A 20,134-nucleotide genomic window follows, 5' to 3' on the forward strand; every position below is an offset into this window, starting at 1 on the left:
TTGAAAAAGCATGTTCTATCCCTTTTAACTACGGCAGAAGGCTGAGAGAGGGCTCAGCTCAAACATTATAGCTGCTGCCAAAACTGGCAAAAATGTTAAGCAGGGGAATGAAACCAAGCTGCTGTGCTGTTTAAAACAACTGAAGCAGCTATGAACCAAACCAACAACAACAGAGTTCATGTACCTGTAATGTTTATAGTGCTGGTCATGACTGAATAAGTTGTGTCCGAGCTGGTCTCAGGTTGAACTGTGGCCACTGTCTGTTCAGGCATCTGAGGTTGGGACTCCACAAAAAAGGGGGTGATGTCTTTATCATCGTCTACAAATTTCTCCTCTGCTACAGCAGTGGCAGCCGGGTCAGGGATTAGAGCCCGCTGGGGGACAGAATAGCTTTTTTGCTCAGAAGTATAAAAGGGTGAAGTAGTGGAGAGTGTGGTCTGGTCTATGTTCTCCATGGTGGACAGGTCAGCATGTTCTCTGTAAAACTGAGCGTGGATGTCAGAGGAGGCAGACGGAGACTCAGTAGCGACAGCTGGATGGCTCTTATTTTCAAAGGAGGGATGGGTAAAGGGTTTAAGTTTGCTCATTTCTGCAGTTGTGCTCTTTACATTGGTGAAGGTCACAGCTGCCATGGCTGGTGAAACAGTAATAGCGACTTCTCTGAAAAGTTCCCCAGAAGCTCCCTCCTCATCAGACAGCTGGTCTGCACCAGAGTCTGGGTCTGTAACTGCAACATCACCTGATGAAACACCAAGCACATCTGCGATTTCTGTAGGTACTGCAGGTGAAGGCTGTTGGGTATAAAGGTCATTTGAAATCATAGTGCTAAGCATGGTGCTAAGACTGGGTGTGTCTGACGGGTATACATCTTGACCTGAAGCCTCATCTTCTCCAGAGGAAGACCCTTCAAAGTCCCCAGTCTGGGCCTGCTCAGTGGTTTCCTGTGACTTTGTGTCTGGGATAAAAGTCACAACCTCTGTTCCTCCGATTTCTGTCTCATCAGTCCTCGCATCCAACTGGTGTCCGGTAGCCAGGGTGGGTATAGCACCATCTGTAGAGCCCTCCTGCATACTGCCAACCTCATCGTCTGTGGAGTTGCTTGCAGAGCCTTCCATGTCCTCATCAGTTAAGGCAACATGAGCAACATCCTTGGAAACACCAAGCAGGACTGGAGTTGATATTGTAGAGACAGGGGGAGTGTATGTGGTTGAGACTGCTGTTTCATGTGGTTCTTGAGTGTTGACTCTCGTGGCATCTGTAAAAACATAAGAAACTGTGTCTGCATCCAGGCCTGAGACTGCAACATCATCTGGGTATACAGCTTGAAGATAAATGCTCTTGTCCGTGGTTTCCTGTGGAAATATCTCCCCGGTTCCAGTTTCGAAGGTAAAGGGAGTCGTGCTGATGTCTTCTTCCTCCTCTACTTCTGTCTCATTCACATTTCCAGGAGTGGCCGTCTCAAACTGATCTCCTCTGGCCTCCTCTGGCTGCTGTGGTTCAGGTGTTACCTGGATGGATTGAAACAAATTGGCTATTTTTAACAAATGAGAAAGAATGACAAAGAGCCAGTAGCTTGACTCAGACCAGATTAGACTATTTTACACATTCACGGAGAGGGCGTCTGGTTGAATGATTTGAATGAATTAGTTTGCTGAAGACACAGCTGTGTTTACTAGTAGTGATAGAAAAAAATGGGAGAACACACAAACACAGACATACATATATATGTATATTGGAGGATTAAACTAGAATTATTTAGTAGACATATCAGTGTATAGAAAGTACCTCATGTTTTCCATTGAAAAAGCTGACTATTTGTGCCATATCAATCGGAGGCACCTCAAGGGAAGTGATCTCCCCGCTGCCCTGGATACCTTTACTGGTCACAGGCTGCTTCAGGAGGTCCACGAGACGTTTCACTAGAGGCAGATGATAAGCAGCCATATAACACATCAAGGCAAAAAACAAAAAAAGAAAAGAAAAACAAGCAACAAGTGTTATGATTTTATTCCTTACTTAAAGTGCAATGTCAGTACCAGGCCACAGCCTCTTGGGAAAAATCAAATAAATCACCATACAGCCTCTATGTTAAAATGACTAACTTTAGAGCAAATTTAAAATGGTTTGCAGCCTGGTAGAAAAGTTTTGCTTATTATAATTAAACTAGATCATCATGGTATTGTAGCATAAAGTCATGTATAATGAAGGCCTCAGAAACACAGGTCTAGAGACGGGTCAGTCATGAACTAGCAACCAGCAGTTGAGAGGAAAAACACATGTTCCTAGACAGGTTGCTGGCAGTTTATGTGAAACTGATTGCTAAAGCCCCACTCACACTGGCTAAAGATCAGTCAGTGATCCCGAACAACAGGTGACATTCTGGTGGTTTCGTCGTAGTTAAGTGTGCTCTTGAGCGAGGGAATCAGAGACAGCAGAAAAAAAGATGGATGTATCCACCACAACATCATATGTTGTTATGTTAAGTTCTGTTATAATGCCTCAAGCTAGACATTTTTGCTGCCTTAAACTTTTAAAACTCAAGACCAAGGGTCAGATTTGACTGTGATACTGACAGACATGCAGTTATAGTTAGAATCAAGGTAGCCAGTTTTAAAGCATATCTTGCTTACTAAGCTTTAAAAATCAATGTGATCGAGACCATAGACTCATCAGAAGAGTTTGTACTACATTCACAAAATCCAGCCAGGGTGGCTTCACCACAGACTACAATACATTCGGAAATCTTGGTTTGCCATCAGAATCCAAGCTTAAAGGCTTCACTTCGAAGACACACTAGCTATGGTGATCTTTTCATCGTAAACCTGCAGAAGTTTTTATATTTTTAATTTTTTAATATTCCTGATGACGTTTCTTCACCTTAACATCAGTAAAGCATTTGAAAGCAGAGCTTTTGCATTGTGGTACTGCAACTTCAGTGAAGGATCTAAGATCTTACAGCTCTGGCAAAAACCCACAGTAGCGCATTTCTGACATTTGTTAAAATGAGCCGAAGAGCATATTTGGATGGTTAACAGTTAAAAGTCTGAGTTTCCTATAATTAAGGTCAGTCTGTGCCAGCGGCTTCTCTCAAACAATGCATGCTTGTGTCTCTTCATTAAGACCTAGTGGTACACATGGAAGCTATACAGAGGGGAAGCAGAGTATGCAAATGTATACAGAGTCATAACAGAGAACTTACAGACCTTAAATTGTCTAAATATGTACAAAACTTCAACAGAAAAAAACAGTTGACCAAGAAGCATGCTGTTACTGTTAAGTGACTAGTTAATTGGTCCATGTCAACCTCTGTGTCACTCTGAACTTGACACCACATGAAGAAGTCATTCTTCATTGTAACACTCAATGGTTCAACTTTCCTAATTTCCTGAGGATATGAACTGAGAGCCTCATGTGATGGTATATTACACATGTAACAGAACATGCCTTCATCATTTTAATAACAAACACAACTTCTGGAAGATGGTACCACTTGGCTAAGGGTAGCAAACACATATGCACTGTAATCTGAATCAATGATTATTAGGCTCTGGGCAGACAGGGCCTCTCTCTTGTCAAGTGCTATTAACCATTTCCAGGCACAAAATATGCCAAAACAAAGATCTGAGCAAGCTGGTGAAAATACAGTGTCTTTGTTTTACTGCTGTAAACCCCACTGCATTCACTGCAAATCACGCCCTACATCTCACATTTGTCAGCAAGTGATTTTAATTTTTTAATTATAAATATGTACTTTTGATATGGTTGTAATTCGAACGGAGAAATTTCTCTTCTCTCCAGAGAACCTAGATTAAAGACACAACACAGGACCTACTGTGGCCATATCCAGCCTAATCAGAAGGGGGGGAAATAACATGACTGTCTGCCAGTTCTTGGTTAGCCTGTTTAATGTAATCAAACATTGGTGGTAATGGTGCTAATTCAAACGAATTAAGAGAAAATGAAGTGTAGAATATAGGGATTGTTTGAGAACTTGTTAATTTTAGCAACTCAAACTGTTCCCTGGAGAAAAGATTATTACAGTCCAGTATTTGTGGTTTATTGGCAACTCTTTGTGCAGAAATCCTGATGGGAAAGTTGAAGACCAAACTCTGTAGGCATGTCTAAAGCCAGCAGAGACTGATCACCTATGTCTAAAGCCAGCAGAGACTGATCACTCCATCAGACCTCCACTGTCTCTTTGCGTGTGAGTGAAAAGAAAAGAAAGTGTTCAGAAAGACTGTTGATATACAGTGTTTGTCTTTTGCCGAACCCATCCTGTTTTTTCCAGTGCTGTGGTGTGTTTACAGTGTGTTTAACTACAAACTGGCTGCACAGCAATGACTGACTTCATTTCCACATCTGGCTCTACAAATACAGCATGTTTTGTGTGAAAATGTGTGAGCATATTAAAAAAAGGTTGCACACCATGAGCTGTGTCCTTTGCCATTTTACACATGAAGTTCTTACTACAAATTGTTGATAGAATCGGGTCAGTCTACAGTTTGTTTCAGTGTTATTTCACTGCTGCAATGGATGCTGCCTCGGTATAACATGCAGTAGACAGGAGAGCCACTTGCAAGGTGCCATTTCACCCCAATTGGTCGTGACAGATGGCCGCCCCTCCCTGAGCCTGGTTCTGTTGTTCTGGGTTTTTTTCCTGTATGTATTATTTTAGGGTCTACCTTACGACATAAAGCCTTGAGGCAACTGTTGTTGTGATTTGGCGCTGTGTAAATAACATTGAATTGAATTATCTGCACTGTTATCACAGTGCTGCAAATCAGTGTGCTTACATTCAAGATTTCTCAATCATTTTAAAGCTGTGTCGACACTTATGTTTACACATAAACCTCTTTAGACTAGTATTTAGACAAGTTCAAGGCTGTGGTGTATGTGGCTCCACTGAGACAACAAAATCAGCTGTTCTTCAGTCCTCGACAGCACAACATAACAAACATAAAGTAATTCCCAAGATAAATGTTCTCAGCCAAAGCCTTTTACAAGATTCAGGAGGGCACATTGCACCACATGTTAGATAATAATCTTTTTATTGCCAATGGTGAAATTTTCCCACTCTGGAGGTCTACCTCTACAGCCCCCATACTGGGGGCTTTAAATGCCAGCTGGCTTCCAGTTAATATGTTCTGTCGTGGGATAGATTATTATTTAAATCACGCCAAGAAAAAAAGACATGTTTTGGCATGGACATATGTGTGTTTTTGTCATCATACTTCTCCTTCTTTCTAGAGAACGATGCTTACATGACATGCTAACATGTACTTATTATTTTTGCCAGTACTTCCAACCAAATTTTCAACACAGTACTGGCATCTATATGCCATTTCTCTTAATGCTTTCCAGGGCCTAACAGTATGACTTAAATTACTACATGACTTATTTAAAACCCCACCCCACCCAGCTCACCTGATTCTGACCCATTGGTGCTTTGCACATCGACAATGATGAGATGGATAGGAGGTTTTGCTGATGTTGTCTCAGGAATGTCTAGAGACTTCTCATGGTCAAATATCGTTTGAGCTCTAATGGTGTAATCCTCTTTGAAAACAACTGCAGGTTGTTCCTCCACTTCAGTAGTCCCAGCTGCGATGTCTGGCTTTGGTGTAAGGATCTCTGATGGAACTGGGTGTGCAGCGGCGTCTTCAACTGATGACGTTTCAACCCGTGCACTGATGTCCTGAAGTTTACTAGGCCTTGATGTGATCTCCGGGGTTGCCGTTGCTCCTACCTCAGACCCACCAGAGTTGCCCTGGCTGCTGCCTTCTTCCCCTCTGCCACTGGTCTCACCCCTGCCTGGTCCTGCCTGATCTAATTGGGAGATGTCCAGATGTGGAGGCTGAGTGCGGGTGGTGGGTAATGGAGGCAGCTGCAAGATATCTCCTGATACAAGCTCTTGTGAAATGGTAGTAAGAGTTGCTGAGGCTGTGGTGTGTGTAGAAGTAAGTGGGCTGTCTGTGGGTGAATGTCCAACAGGTTCTGGTCCTTTTCCTTGGATTTCAGCTCTTTCAACGTGTGAAGCTATTGTAGCATGGGGACTATATGTAGGGATGTCAGGTTTGTACACAATTGGAGTCATCAGGGAACTTGTAGTTGTTGGCTCTTCCAGTCTAACTGTAAAAGAGGGGAACACAGGAGCAAGACAAGAATTTAGAAGTGGGTCCTACAAAGAGCTCGGCAGTTAAGAAGTGCTGCCCAACTGCAACTCTGTTAATGAAAAAGGCATAATTTTTTCTTAGTCACTACAAAAAAAATAATTGCAAAACACATAATACTAATGTAAGGAAGCAACATTTTCACTAAAACTAGCCATATTCACAAGTCTTTCTTTATATCAAATGTGGTGGCAGCAAGAGGCGCTCCCTACTGGTTTGAATCACTGCAAGGGCCTAACAACACCAGTGCTGTCAGTGCAATCATTCTCATTTCCTCCTTTCTTTCTTTTCCATTTGTCCATGTTATTGTCAGTCATTCAGAAACAAATGCTAGGAAGGAAGAAGTGTTAGTGATCAACGCAGCAGTGGGTTACAAATGAGTATTTGCGAAAATCCTATTGTAAACCTGGCATATAATGTTAAGAATGATTAGGTAGAAAATAAACCCGTCTGCTTTGGAAAATAAGACACAGCACCAGTGGGAAAATGTGGAAAACTATGAGTGTGTTAAAAACCATTTAGGCAAGCAAGCAACATTTATACTGAGTGAAAAATGTTCACAGAATGAAATCAGCAAAACCAATGAGTCATTAAATAAAGAAACAGGAGTCTGGGAAGCTGTCAGACGGCAGCTAGCACACAGCAAGCTATAAAAGGAAATGCAGCAGATTGATTGCTGATTTTGGAAACATTAAGTCACCTGTCAAGAATGAAGCTGCTTCAGTCCCCAGAAAAAATAGTACACCCTCAAGACATAATAAAAATTATCTTAAAATTGGTTAAATACAACCTCAGATAAAGAACAAAAACATGACATATTACACCGTATCAACTGAGGCAAAATACAGAAAGTGTGTGAAAAACTACGTAAAATTCTGTGTTTCCACGGGACTTAAGCTGCTAACCAAATTCACTTGATTATCTGATCATCAGTAAGTGTGAACACCTCTATAAATACTGATGGTTTGGCAGTTTGCACATTATCACATTATCAATTGTACATCAGTAATCAATCAGTCTAGGAAGGGTTATAATGTAAGGCTATATCCAAACCTTTCCAAGTCCATCATTGTACAGTTTGAACGATTATTCATAAGTGGAAAACACAGAAGACTTTTGCCAGTCATCTTAGCAGAGAAGACTGCTTTCTTGTCACGGTTTGCCTCACAAACAGTGTGGAGATAAGAGGTGTGGACCCAGGTGCAGACAATGATGAAGGAGAATGAGAATGAGAATGAGCCTTTATTGCGGCTGTAAGAATTACCTCAAAACCACTAATAAAAACCTAAACTGGGGACAGCTAAACATGAAGCTAGAAAAATAAAACTAAATAACCTGAAACATGGAAACTTAGCTGGAGAGACAATGGGGAAGATGAACAAGATGACCAACAGGCATAATACACAGAATGATACACAGATGCTCCAACAAAGAAGAGAGGTAACCACACACTAATAATAATAATGTATACTTTATTTATCCCCGAGGGGAAATTCCTCTCTGTATTTAACCCATTCACTCTGTGAAGCAGTGGGCAGCGGTGTGTAGGGACGGTACCTTGCTCAGGGTCACCATTCAGTGGAATCGAACCCCCGACCTTCCGATCATGGGGCCATCACTCTACCTACTGAGCTATCCCTGACCTAAAATGCCACTAAATATTCACACAAGGTAACAAGGAGATGGCACACAGGAGTGAGACACAGCTGAACCTAATTAGACAAGACAACGGGGGAGGGGAGCAAAGCAGAATACATGACCTGAGACATGGACCTTCAAAGTAAAACAGGAAATACAACTGGCTCAAGGGCAGGGACTTGAAACTACACAGGGGACCAAAACCTAAGAACTAGAAATACAAAACAGAAACCATCACACCAGCAGTCAAACTCCAGATAAAAACAAAGATCAATAATCAGACAAAAACCAAAACACTGGGTCACCGACCCAGGACCGTGACAGTTCTAGAGTCAAATGTTAAGCCATCTGTCTGACAGTTAATCAACAGGGCAATAATCCCAAACACAGCAGCTTATCTACAACAGAATAACTGAAAAAGTAAAGAATCAGTGCTCCAGACCTCAACCTGATAGAAATGATGTAGTGGACCTTCAGAGAGCTGTGCATGAATAAATCCTCACAAAGGGAAGATTAATGCCTTGTTATCATGGAGCATATACCACATGAAAAACTAACAATTAGGGCTCCTGAACATACAATGCATTCCTTTGTATGTGTCTAAGTGCTGAGTTCAAATGGTTAGTGTCCTGGGAGTGAGTGGGGGGTTTGAGCGTCACATACATAATGCTTTAATAAACTGGATGTAACATAGTCCCCTCCATGTGTGAATGTGCAGGAGGGTGTTTGGTTGGGTGGGTTTTGTGAGTGTGCTTTTTTCCTGTTTCTCTTTAGCACTATAGCCATAATTTTAGATCTAGAGAGACATATAAGGAAGACTTTTCAACATAATGGCAAATGGACTGATTCTTATATGATGCTTTATACTGCAGGTACAACACCACTATTATCCTCTATAATCTAGAGAAAATACCTTTCTGACAACCTAAAACAAAACTGAAAATGATGTTACGGTCATGCTCCATTCAGTTAGACTCCACTGGGTTACACAAGTCCTCAGAAAGTCTGTAACAGAACAGGTGAAGCAGTCACAGAGCAGATGCTGAGGCAACCGATGCTGTGATTTGGCACTATAGAAATAAAATTGAACTGAATTGAATCAAATGTTTCTGCACTACTTTTACTAAGTAAAAGCTGTTATAGGTCTGTACCTTTATTGTGACTTTTATTGAAGGAATACTTGTTAAACTGCATTTTTTGATTACTGCTTCTATCAAAGAGCTTGCTAAAGGTGTGAATTGCCTGCAGACTTGTGCTTTAACTGTGGTTGAGTCTGTCTTTTTGCACAGTGAAGGAGACCCTGGCTGCATGTTAAGTCCTTCCCAGATATGATGTCATGTATTTGGCGAGCTTCAACCATCTGGCTGGGGTCTGTCCGTCACTGTACATTTACTTTCTCTTGCAGTCCTGCCACTATACTTAAGTCTTGGTAAAGCACATTACACAGGTTTCATGTTCAGAAAGGCAAGTGAGTGAAATTATGTTTAGTGCCTCATACTTGATGCTGCAGCTTCACACTGCAGACTGAGCTGGGCTCACTGTTAAAGTTTTGTGCTTTTTATACAATGATGTCACTTATGGGAGAAATCCCTCTCTTTTACATCTCCTCCTCCGTCTGTCTGTCTGAGTTTGGGCAGGGTCGCAGCTGTGAAACATTAGGGACTTGTCCTGTTTCTGTTCTATCTGTGTTAGAGTGCACGTGCTGGGTTTTTCCCCTTGTAAAAAACATGGCCCACCATTAACATGGCTACTAAGAGATCATTCTTCTCTTGGTTGGGTTTGTTCTTTGTAACTTCTTTTTACTCGGCTTTTAAGTGGTTGCAGATTGTGACACCTCAGTGTTTATTGACCAAATTAGACTTTTCTTGTCAAAGTGTTGTGGATGTTTGGAGGAGGGCAAGTATTGCAAGCTCAACAGTGCAGCATGGACCTGGATTCCATACACTTTGTAATTTGTCTTAATTTTTTATCTGTAATATTAATTTTCTTAACCAGGTTACACAATGCATCTAAAGACACAACTGCTCTAAGCAGAATTCCTCATTAAAATATGACCAAACAATTTGCACATACATGCTCGGTGTCTTGTGAAACACTGCTCTGTGACCTGCAAAGGTCCTGAGTGGGACTGTATCTGTAATTAAAGCTTGTGGTTTTTGGAGTTTCAAAAGCCAACTAGGATGCAGAGACTTCGACTATTCGATTCAATTCAATTTGATTTTATTGATATAGCGCCAAATCACAAGCACAGACATGTCAATGTGCTTAATATTTATATAAGGTAAAATAACCCTTAAATAACAGAGACAGACTCCTGTCCTGTGAAACCAGCTCGATGTATGTGGCTTAAATGAAAGAAGCTGCCGAAACTGACATGCTTTTTAAAACTGTTTATTACGCAGCCTTTTTCACCCTTTGAAACTAGAAAACGGGATAAACACTTAATAGATATGAGACCACTCTGTTGCAAGACTAAGTTCATGCAAATAAGAAAATGAGCAGAGTAAATTACTGTCCAGTTTGGATCAATGTGTGTTTCTGTCTTACCCTTGAAGCAGAAAGCCCCGTGCCTGTCAGTGGGGTCTGGGTAACCAGTCTGGTTTTCATACTTGTAAAGTGTGCGGACCCCCAGCTGGCCTCCTCCACACTGAGGCCTGGGGACGGTGATGGGGTAACGGACACTGCCGTCAGATAGCCAGCCAAAGTCGCAGCGGTTTAGCCCCCCCCTCCAGGCTGCAAACAGATGACCGGGCGATGCCAGCACGGCATCATGCTTCTCGCACTCTTCCCTTGCTTGCTGCCAGGTGAGCTTACTGCTGATGGAAGTAGGATAGAATACCTCGCCTACAGACAGAGCAGATACACAAAGTCAGTTTACAGCTAACCACAGTCTTTTTACTTGATGTTTTAAATGAATTACATTTGTCACCCTGGATCAACACACCTGAATCAAATGATTATTATCATTACCAGGCCTCTGGAGAACCTCAAGACATGTTGAGGAGGTAATTTAGCCATTTAAATCAGCTTTGTTGTTTCAAGAACACATCTAAAACCTGCAGGACACCGGCCCCTGAGGCCGGGAGTTCCCCACCCCTGGTATAGAGCCGCAGCAGACTAGCAGAAACTAGTGGAGGAGCTACAAGGTTGAAATTTTAACTTCAGAAAAGTGTTCTGCTAAACACTTAATGCTAAGCTAAGCTAACCACTGCCTCTATAATTCTGTATTTCAGTATGTATGTGTCTTGCATGTGTATTTACCGTGTAGTTTGTCTACGTAACAGTACACATCATATTTCTCCATGGGGTCACGGATGCCGTAGGTTCTCACACCTGGCCGATTCTTTAGATTACCTTCGCAGCCTGGACGGGTCACTGTGACTGGATATCTGAAAAATGAACAATAATAATGACAATATTTTTAAAAGCAGAGCAAGAAATGATCTGATATTTAAAGAGGTCATATTTATTTGTTTATTCGGTTTTCATGTTCTATAGTTGGGTCCCTAAGTACGTGTACAATAACAGTTTTTGTAGTTTTGCCTCTGTGCACCAACACAGTGAACTGCACACGACGAAAATGTGACTTAAGTGCAGAGTCTCAGAGAAGATCCATGGATGTAATGAAGGAGGAAATACAGAGGGTTGGTGTGGCAGAGTTGGCCTACCGCACTTGATTTACCATCACATTTGGGCTCGCTGAGATTCAAAATGGCACTTCAACTTTTGAATTTCGGTTATTTTATCTGCTAATTTATCATGAAATTACGAGGGACATTAAACTTGAGATTATTTGTTTAAAGAAATGTAGGAACATACCTAACTGACTGGTCTGCAAGCCAGCCCGCATCACACTGGTCGAGGCCATCTTCAAAAGCAGCCGTCAGCTGCTCAGGTGTAGCGATGGATGCGTCTACAGAGTGGCACGCTTCCACAGCCTCAGAATAGTTCAGACTGTAGCGGCTGCTGTTAGCTCTGTAGTGGAACACCACACCTGCAGAAGGGTTATCAACAATCAGGAATATATGGATGCCTTCAATAGCGTTTTATTAAATCAACATAATTTTAGATCCATTATTGAAGGTCCTCGAGACGAAATATATGACCAAAATTATGAATATCCAAAAGTCAAGGTTTCAGTTCATGCTTGAAAAACAAATCTACATATCAGGAAATCAAACTTAAAATCAAAACAAAATCAATAGCCAATCAGCCAGATTGGATGGAGAGTATCTGTGAACAGCAATTTTCAAGTCTTGCCATAGATGCTCAATGGGATTTAAGTCTGGACTTTGACCGGGCCGTTCTGACACATGAATATTCTTTGATCTAATCAATTCAATTGTAGCTATTGCTGTATGTTTAGGATAATCGTCTTGCTGGAAGGTTAATCTCCTTCCCAGCCTCCAACAGGTTTTCTTTCAGGATTGTCCTGTATGTAGCTCCTTCCATTTTCCCATTAACTCTGACCAGCTTCTCTGTCCCTGCTGAAGAAAAGCATCCCCACAGCATGATGCTGCCATCACCATGTTTCACAGTGGGGATGGTGTGTTCAGGGTGATGAGCAGCATTACTTTTACATTACCTCCAACTGAGTCAGCAGGTCTGGACTCAAACCAGGGGGACTCTGCTTAAAACCACAACAAAAAGTACACTGATTGTCATTGCTCCCTTGCACCCAGTTACTTACCCAGTCAGTATGGCTTCCAACTAAAGATTTACCATTAAAATCATTAACCCAAAAAATAGCTTCTCGTTTTATGGGTCCATATGAAATAGACTCTGTAATTAGTCCCATGACTGTCAAACTCAAGTTGCCCCCATCACTGCGCAGTCATCTCACCTTTCATGTGTCTCGACTCAAACCGGTGTATTCCAGTCAACTGTGCCCTCTATGCGATCCTCCCCCACTACCCACCCGGCTCATCGACAGCCACCCAGCCTATGATTTTTGCTGGCTCGTTAACGTTTGTCAGCAAGGCCAGCGCAATCAGTTCATGTTGGACTGGGAGGGGTACTGCCCGTAGGAGCATTCCTGGGTCCTGCGGGCATTCATCCTTGACCATTCTTTAATCTCTTTCTTCTACGAGTGTCTTTGCAGGTCTGTGTCTGATCAGTGCCTGGAGGTGACTCTTGGGGTACTGTCAAGATCTGGTGTGTTTTGGTATTCTGGCATATTTTCCATTCTGCTCCTGAGGCTTTGTTTCTAGTTCCCAGGTCCACCTTTCCTTATGTCTCCATGTTCCGTTAGCATACTCATTTCCCTGTGTAACATTGCTCTGTGTTTCCAGTTTTGCATCCTTGGATCAGCATTCACTCATCTCCACTAAGAACCAAATTCCCTCTGATGCTGGTCCTCCTCGCCCACTTGCTACCTACCAGCTGCCACTGGTCTTACCTCTAGTTTTCCTGGAGTAAGCCTGAAATCTCACTTGCCTGCCCTCCGGCTTGCTGCAAGTTACCCCCGCTGTGGAAAAGAGGACGTCGGACATCTGCTCGTTTATCACTCACCCACTCACCCAGTGAACCACCCCTCTCTGTAGCCTTGCTTCGCCCTCTTACCCTTCTCCTTTCACTCACCATTGCAATCATACACACCTTCTACCTGAGCTTGTGAAATAACACACCTCTCCCTCTATCGCAGTGGCTCCCAGTCCTGTGAATTTCTTTGTCCACCATGCTTTGACTTTAGTGATGCCTGTGTTAAATAAAGTTTTGTCTAAAATTGAAAGGTTGTGTTTTGAGAATTTTAAAAAATCAGAATTAAACTTTTTAAAAATGAATGCTGGCCACTCTCCTAGGCTGCAAATAATGCAGATCTGGATCTCCAGCATATGTTGTTTTTTTTTAAAACACTCTCTCCTCACAATACAGCACACAGCTTAAAATAGTGGTAATATCTTTGTAGCACACACAACAAGACACAAGATGTCTCCTGAATGAGTGAAAGAATGATGTGAGACCTCCCAGCCCATTGTTTGCCAGTGGTGCTAGTTTCAGTCACTGTGCAGATGTACTGTTTATGAGGTTGGGAAACTTGCAGTCAGCTGAGACTGAAGAAGTCACTTGGATGATACCGAAACATTTCTCCCACTGAAAACGCTACGATGAACAGAATCAGCTTTTTGGGACTGGTGCGAGTGTTTGTGTAAAGCAGACTTTAGGTTTCCACATCACACTGGAGTAAAGTGTTTGCTGGACACAGTTAGCTTTGGACTAGTTGCCTAAAAGTTTTTAGGTCATCTCAGAGAATCTTTCCTCTTTCAGCAGATGGATTAGAAAACAGACCATTACAATGACCAGAGAGGAAGGGCACTTTAAAGAAAATGGCACGTGTACACATTTCAGTCAATACTTTTGGCGACACCTTCAACTTTGAAGTCTCTGCCAGCTGGGCACATCTGGATACAGACAATGAAGTTTGTAGACTTGCATACAGACTCCTAACCTGACTATAAAATGGTGAGTTGCTAGTGTTCCTGTATGTTTTACTCACCTCTGACAGTGAGGATGACTGTGACCTGAGTGGACTCTAGCCCATGCATCACCTCGCAGCGGTATAACCCAGCATCGCTGGCCCTGAGCTTCCCTATCACCAGAGAAGCATCTCCAAACCACTGTGGGTAGCTGAGCACTGACACCCTGCTCTCAAAGCTATGCCCCAACTTTACTCCCAGTCCCTGGGCCACCAGCACCACTTTCTCCTCCTGCCCATCTAGCTTCGTCCACTTGATCCTGCCGTAGTCATCAGAGCTCTGGCTGTGAGTTTGCGCAGGTGTAGGGGTGTGCGTCAGAGCTTGTGCGGAGCTGCTGGGATAAGCTTGCGTTATGGAGAAGTAACACGGTAGCACCACTGTGTCTGCTAGAGAGCCAGCTACAGCCAATTTCTCCTCCATCTTCACTGCCATCTCTGGAGGTGCTGGAAGGAAAACAGGAACCAGTTTGAGTCTAAAATGAATAAAAGCAATGCTTTTTGCTGCATTTTAATGGACGTACAACCTAACTAAGAAGTCTAGACTCCACTTTTCATGAGTGCAATTCCAGTATTTTACTAGTTTTGCTATTTCTGTCTGTGTGTTACACCGCGTCTTTGTGTGAGGCTAGCTAACTCAGCTTGCTGACATTAGCTGATAACTTAGTACTCCACCCTGTCTAAATATGATCATGTCTGGCTCCAAAAATACAAGGCAGAGGCCCAATGCAGTGAATCAATGTCACTTCCCATCCAATGAAACACTGATCCACAGCGACCCACTCCTTAGCTCTCAGGACCCAAAATAGAATCAGGAAAAGTAGGATCTGCTGCCAATAGCTAAGTACCAGACCCCTCAGGCCCATGTGTCATACCCAGAAGTCTATGCCCATGGCCTAATGGCTGTATTGATCTCAATATACACATAGCTGCAGATCAATCTCAAAGCAAGAGTAGTGACCAGCTACACCTGAGCAGGGTTTGGTTCAAAGCAGGAAACCAGTTTCTGTGGAGTTCAACTATAAATCCATTTGGAGAATTGAAATTCTATATGGAAATATATCTTTAACCTGCATAAACAACCGTGGAATCTGCAGAAGTATTGCACTAATACCTGCTCTGAGAAAGTGTGGGAGCGTTCAGCTGCAAGAAGAAAATGGAAAAAAAAAAAAAACAAGTGAAAGAGTGTGTGTGTGTGTGTGTGTATGTGTGACTGCATACACACTTAACCAGGGAATGCTGGTTACGTGTGTATGCAGAGTGAATTTGTGTTGTGTTGAGAGTATAATAATTTTCCACTTTGTCAGTCTTGGATCTGCAAATCTGGCACGTAATTACAGCTACGTCAGAGAGAAAGCACCAGGGCGGGTTACAAAGTTTGGATTCAGCTACAAAATCATCATATCCTGCTAGACTCAACTTACCTGGCTGAGGACGGGGTGAACACAGACACACAAGACAGAGCAGGAGTATAAGGATGTGTTTAATCATCTCAACAGTATCTGCAAGAAAGAAAAAAAAGCAGTGACAGTCAGTGTGGGACCTTATAATAAATGCCAAATATTAGCCTACTGTAAGACTACAGTTAACTTTAGTTAATATATGTTATAATGTTCGAATGAGATAAGCTTTTTTTTTAAAACATAGAAGCGACACAGTGACCACAAACCACAGAAAGTGCAGTCTAGTGTAGTACCTAGTAGCATAACCTAAAATGATTTTAAAAATTAGTAATACCCTCTAAACTGTAGTCAATTAGTCTCAACTGACCAATCAAGCCATTAATTATTAGATTAGTAGTTTGTACAGGAATATCAACCAGTAGTGTTGGTGCAGACGAGCACAAATACTGCTGCGCTGTAGCCTTAGACTGTAAATAAAAAGACTAGACTGTGTTTCCAGGTGAAGTGGATTTTTATGCAGCATTTCAGTAATCTATAGTACAGTTTCACTTGGACAAAATTAGGCTTTTAAAATCTTATTTTTCTTTACTCACTTAATCTCATAGAAATAAAATCAAATGTTTTATTGTAGCTCATATAACCTACAGTTTTGAATCACTGTTAACTAAAATAAATGAACAGACATAATGGAATAACATGTTTTCCCAATTTTCTTCCATTATTGCACGAACTAGGACATGTATGTCTGGAATTCACATTGCCTGGACTATATAAAGTACTATTTGTTCTATTTCAACGTTAAATAAAAATAAATTAATTCATAAATACAGTTAACTGTCTCTGAGTAATTATGAATAACTGAGAAACCTTTCTTAATCTTATTAGGACACTTCGTGTCGGTGAATCACATTTAGGTTTTGCTTTAATGCTTTACATAGCTCTAGTTTGCATAATAATTATTATTAAAAAATAATTCAAAAACAAGAGAAAAGCGCTGCTTCTGGAACCACGTGTGTGCTAAGCTGTTCCAGGGCTTCACTGAGGCTGCTGCAGTGATACCGCTTATCAAGTGATCAATCAGCTGGTTGAGGGGACGTAATTGGTCCCTGGCTCAATTTTATCAATGAGTGTCTAATCACTTGGATCTACTAGTGTGGGAACATTCCCGTCACCTAAAAAGCAGCTCCTGATATGGGAATAAAACACTGACATTAGAGTAATATCGCTAAATAACCACACAAATATTACCCTTAGTTAACATCAGGTGAGCCACGGAGAAAACATAATAATAATCATAATTATTATGATTATTATAATTATAATAATGTAATACAACCTTGGAAGTGTATCCAAAGTCCAGCTGGCTCGTTTCGGGTTGATTTCTTAAAACTTTTCCAAATGAAACTGCCGGAGACTCCAAATGATCCGCGGAGTGTGAGCGTGCTTATTTTTCAGACCACTGTACTCACCCACTTCACTGGTCTGGCTGGAAGTTCAAATCCACTCTGCACGCGTTATTATCTTGATATTAAGAAGAGGAGGAGCGCACAATCCCTAAAGTAACGTAAAAACGGGGGAGGGACTTGGGGGCGGAAGGAGATCTGAGTGGGACAAAAAAGAGCAAAGTATAGATAGGCTGAATTTGGAGAAATGAAGGAAAGGGAGAGACTTTTCTTTGGCAGAAAGACCTGACTCCTGAGCGGGATGGCTTTGGAACCCTAACTGCCTCATATTCCTTTAACGAGTGTGATTTGTTTAGTAGGGGAGACCGGGGATAGTTGTAACGTGGGTCAGTTGTAACACTTCAAATTTCTCCAATCAGGGCTAAGTTTCAAATGATGTGACTCATCCTGTGCATGCCCAATCCGATTGTTCAGTCTGACGTCACTAGCCGTGTCTGGGTCTAAACTCCGCTGCAGGTCCATATATCAAACATCACTGTGGCATTACTGAGAGTTGAAAAACTGTCTAAAGTCTTTCATCTTTAATAAAATGATCAGCGTTCTGCTCTACCAGGTGTAACAATTGAGTTTAAGATCCAGGCATCCATGAAAACAGAATTTATGACATTTAACGGAGTTAGAAGTTAGCAGGGAGTTAGCTCGCTAGCTTCTATCTAAATACAATATAGCATGTCCTGACTGCGGGGTTTTGGAAACAAATTAAAACGTACAGCTCTGCTATCACTTCCAGCATAAATGAAGACAGAAAACTAAACAGCAGTGACGTTTGTAGGGTTACTGAAGTTGAGCTACCTGGTATATAATGATGTGCTACGTGACCGCTAGCGACACAGCTATGTTAGCTTAATATAAACAAGCTAACTTTTTTTTCCCACTCGATAAAAGTTAACGTGAGTGTTGTCGGTGGTCAGGAACAAATGTAATCGCATGGCAGGATGCTGTAAAAGGACCAAACTTCAGCCAGGAGAACAACTGAGATAATCCATCCACATATGAGGTTAGTCATTCATATACTGCTGCATGGGATGGGCTGTAGTTACATCCTAAGGTTTTAAAAACTGAGCTTAAATAAATGATTAGCGGTAATAAAAGCCGAGGGAGGTCAACAGGGATCACTGACTGTTTTAGGAGCTTTTTGAGATCAAATAGAAGAAAATACATAACATTAAACATGTTAACAACACAAAAGCCATATTAAACGCAGACTACTTTAGACCCGGAAGTAGGATTCGTCGCGTCATCACTGAACAACCGGATTCAGTTCTGCTGTCACATGTGAAAAATCAGCACATTTTGTCAAACACAGACAATTTAACATGAAAAAAAGTAATCTGTATGCCAAAAAGTAAGTTTTTCTACTTTATTTCAATGTTTAATAGCATTATCCGCTTTGCAGTTAAACTCATCAAACTTAAATTATGTTATTTGTATGTCTATGGGGATATATTCTGTGTAGGTCTTTAGTGCTAATGTTTTAGCCGTTGGCTATAATGTTAGCTAGTTCATGGCTATAGGAGTCTGGGTCAGTTGTAACAGCAACAGTCTGGGTTAGTTGTAACAATAATGCAGATGTTACAACTTACCACACTATTACTTTAACTTATATTAAACAAGTTGGGGCAACGACATCAGCAGAGAGACGTTCACTGGTCGCATTTGTATATCCGGTTAATGCCATTGGCAACACAATTCCTCCACTGTTTGTGTTCCCACACATACATTATGCAGATCACTGTGTCAGAGATGGACCAGTAGGAAGTACTGGTAGTGGAAATAAATCAGGATGGATGCAAGAAACAGATTTCCTCATCTTTCTGAAGCACTTTGCAAACCACACCAAGGTAAGCCATGATAAAAAGTAATGGAATTGCGATGCTGGTGAACAACTAAATTTTTTCAGCTTCATTGTTATGTTCAAAATTGGTGCAAGAGTTGTAGGTTATAATGCCCACTGAGCCAATGAGGCCAAACTCAAGGAAGACCAACCAAAATTAATGAAATATTCAGTTGCAGATTTTCCATAATTTGTCTTTTTTGGGGGGTTGGAATATGTTCAAAAGCTAGATTTCTGCATTCTGTCACACACACACAGCTACATAAATGGCTCTAAGTGCATTCATGTGTTGAATAAACAAAGATTACATGTTAATATTTTGTCAGTACCCTTATTTCATTGTGTTACATTTCACCCCGGGATGTTACAACTAACCCAGACTATGGGGTTAATTGTAACATTTCACTCTTTGTGTTTGAGGCCATACCATGCAATGGGTAATTGTGCTGCAGAGAAAATAGCTGCACTATTTAATAGCAGAGACATGTAAATACTTTGCATTACATTTTGAATCCACTACCTTAAAAGAGCTCCAATTTACAGACAGAAATGTCAAAAATGTTACAACTATCCCCGGTCTCCCCTAATGTTGTTCTCGCACTCTGTAGGAACACAGTCTGCAATGTATTTAATCGGTTAAGTGACGACAAGTTAACATCTGCACAAGTGTATTAGTAAGAACAAGGGGAGGTTACAATGAAGGGTGTTCCAGGGGGCAAGGCAAAAACTGTCTTAACTCAATAATAAGTATGATTGACTTTTCAACACTGTGGAGGAGTCCGTAACGCTAATCAGCAGATCATGAACACACACACGTTCAACGAACATCTGTACGGACTGTGGAGTAGTGTTTTATGCACTTTAATAGAGAGCCAGGTGCTTCTGCAGTTCATGTTCCAATTACGAATAGCAATGCAGGGTCTTTACAATATCAGGCGACTGCTGTTGTGATTAGGCACTATAAAAGTGACACTGAATTAAATGGGAGAATCTTTTTCTTCCAATATTTTAGTTTCCACTTAAATGCTGTCCTATGACACAGTGAACATTGTTTATTATTTTTGTGTGGAAAATTACAGCAAGCATTCATTCAAACCATACAAATCTTTAAAGTCAAATTATCCTAAACCTCTAGAGAAGACAAAATACACACT

The 20,134-nt window shown here is 41.4% G+C and overlaps 1 protein-coding gene across 2 annotated transcripts in view; it reads right to left on the reverse strand.

The window, feature by feature from the left end:
• Positions 1-18,746, reverse strand: part of vcanb (versican b) — a 34,428-nt gene extending 15,682 nt beyond the window's left edge. The window contains exons 1-9 of one of the 2 annotated variants that reach the window (XM_082538165.1): positions 17,153-18,746; positions 15,705-15,782; positions 14,305-14,727; positions 11,628-11,802; positions 11,070-11,197; positions 10,356-10,652; positions 5,425-6,129; positions 1,786-1,919; positions 185-1,508 (exon numbers count right to left, since the gene is read on the reverse strand). In XM_082538165.1, the coding sequence (XP_082394291.1) occupies positions 185-1,508; positions 1,786-1,919; positions 5,425-6,129; positions 10,356-10,652; positions 11,070-11,197; positions 11,628-11,802; positions 14,305-14,727; positions 15,705-15,771 (3,253 nt within the window). In that variant the 5' untranslated portion in view covers positions 15,772-15,782; positions 17,153-18,746. Of the gene's footprint in view, positions 1-184; positions 1,509-1,785; positions 1,920-5,424; positions 6,130-10,355; positions 10,653-11,069; positions 11,198-11,627; positions 11,803-14,304; positions 14,728-15,704; positions 15,783-17,019 lie in introns of both variants that reach the window. The other variant, XM_082538164.1, reaches the window with a different exon arrangement.
• Positions 18,747-20,134: the final 1,388 nt, after the last annotated feature.

Source organism: Aulonocara stuartgranti (assembly GCF_965226115.1).
Source record: "Aulonocara stuartgranti genome assembly, chromosome: 7".
In the NCBI taxonomy this organism is placed as follows: domain Eukaryota; kingdom Metazoa; phylum Chordata; class Actinopteri; order Cichliformes; family Cichlidae; genus Aulonocara; species Aulonocara stuartgranti.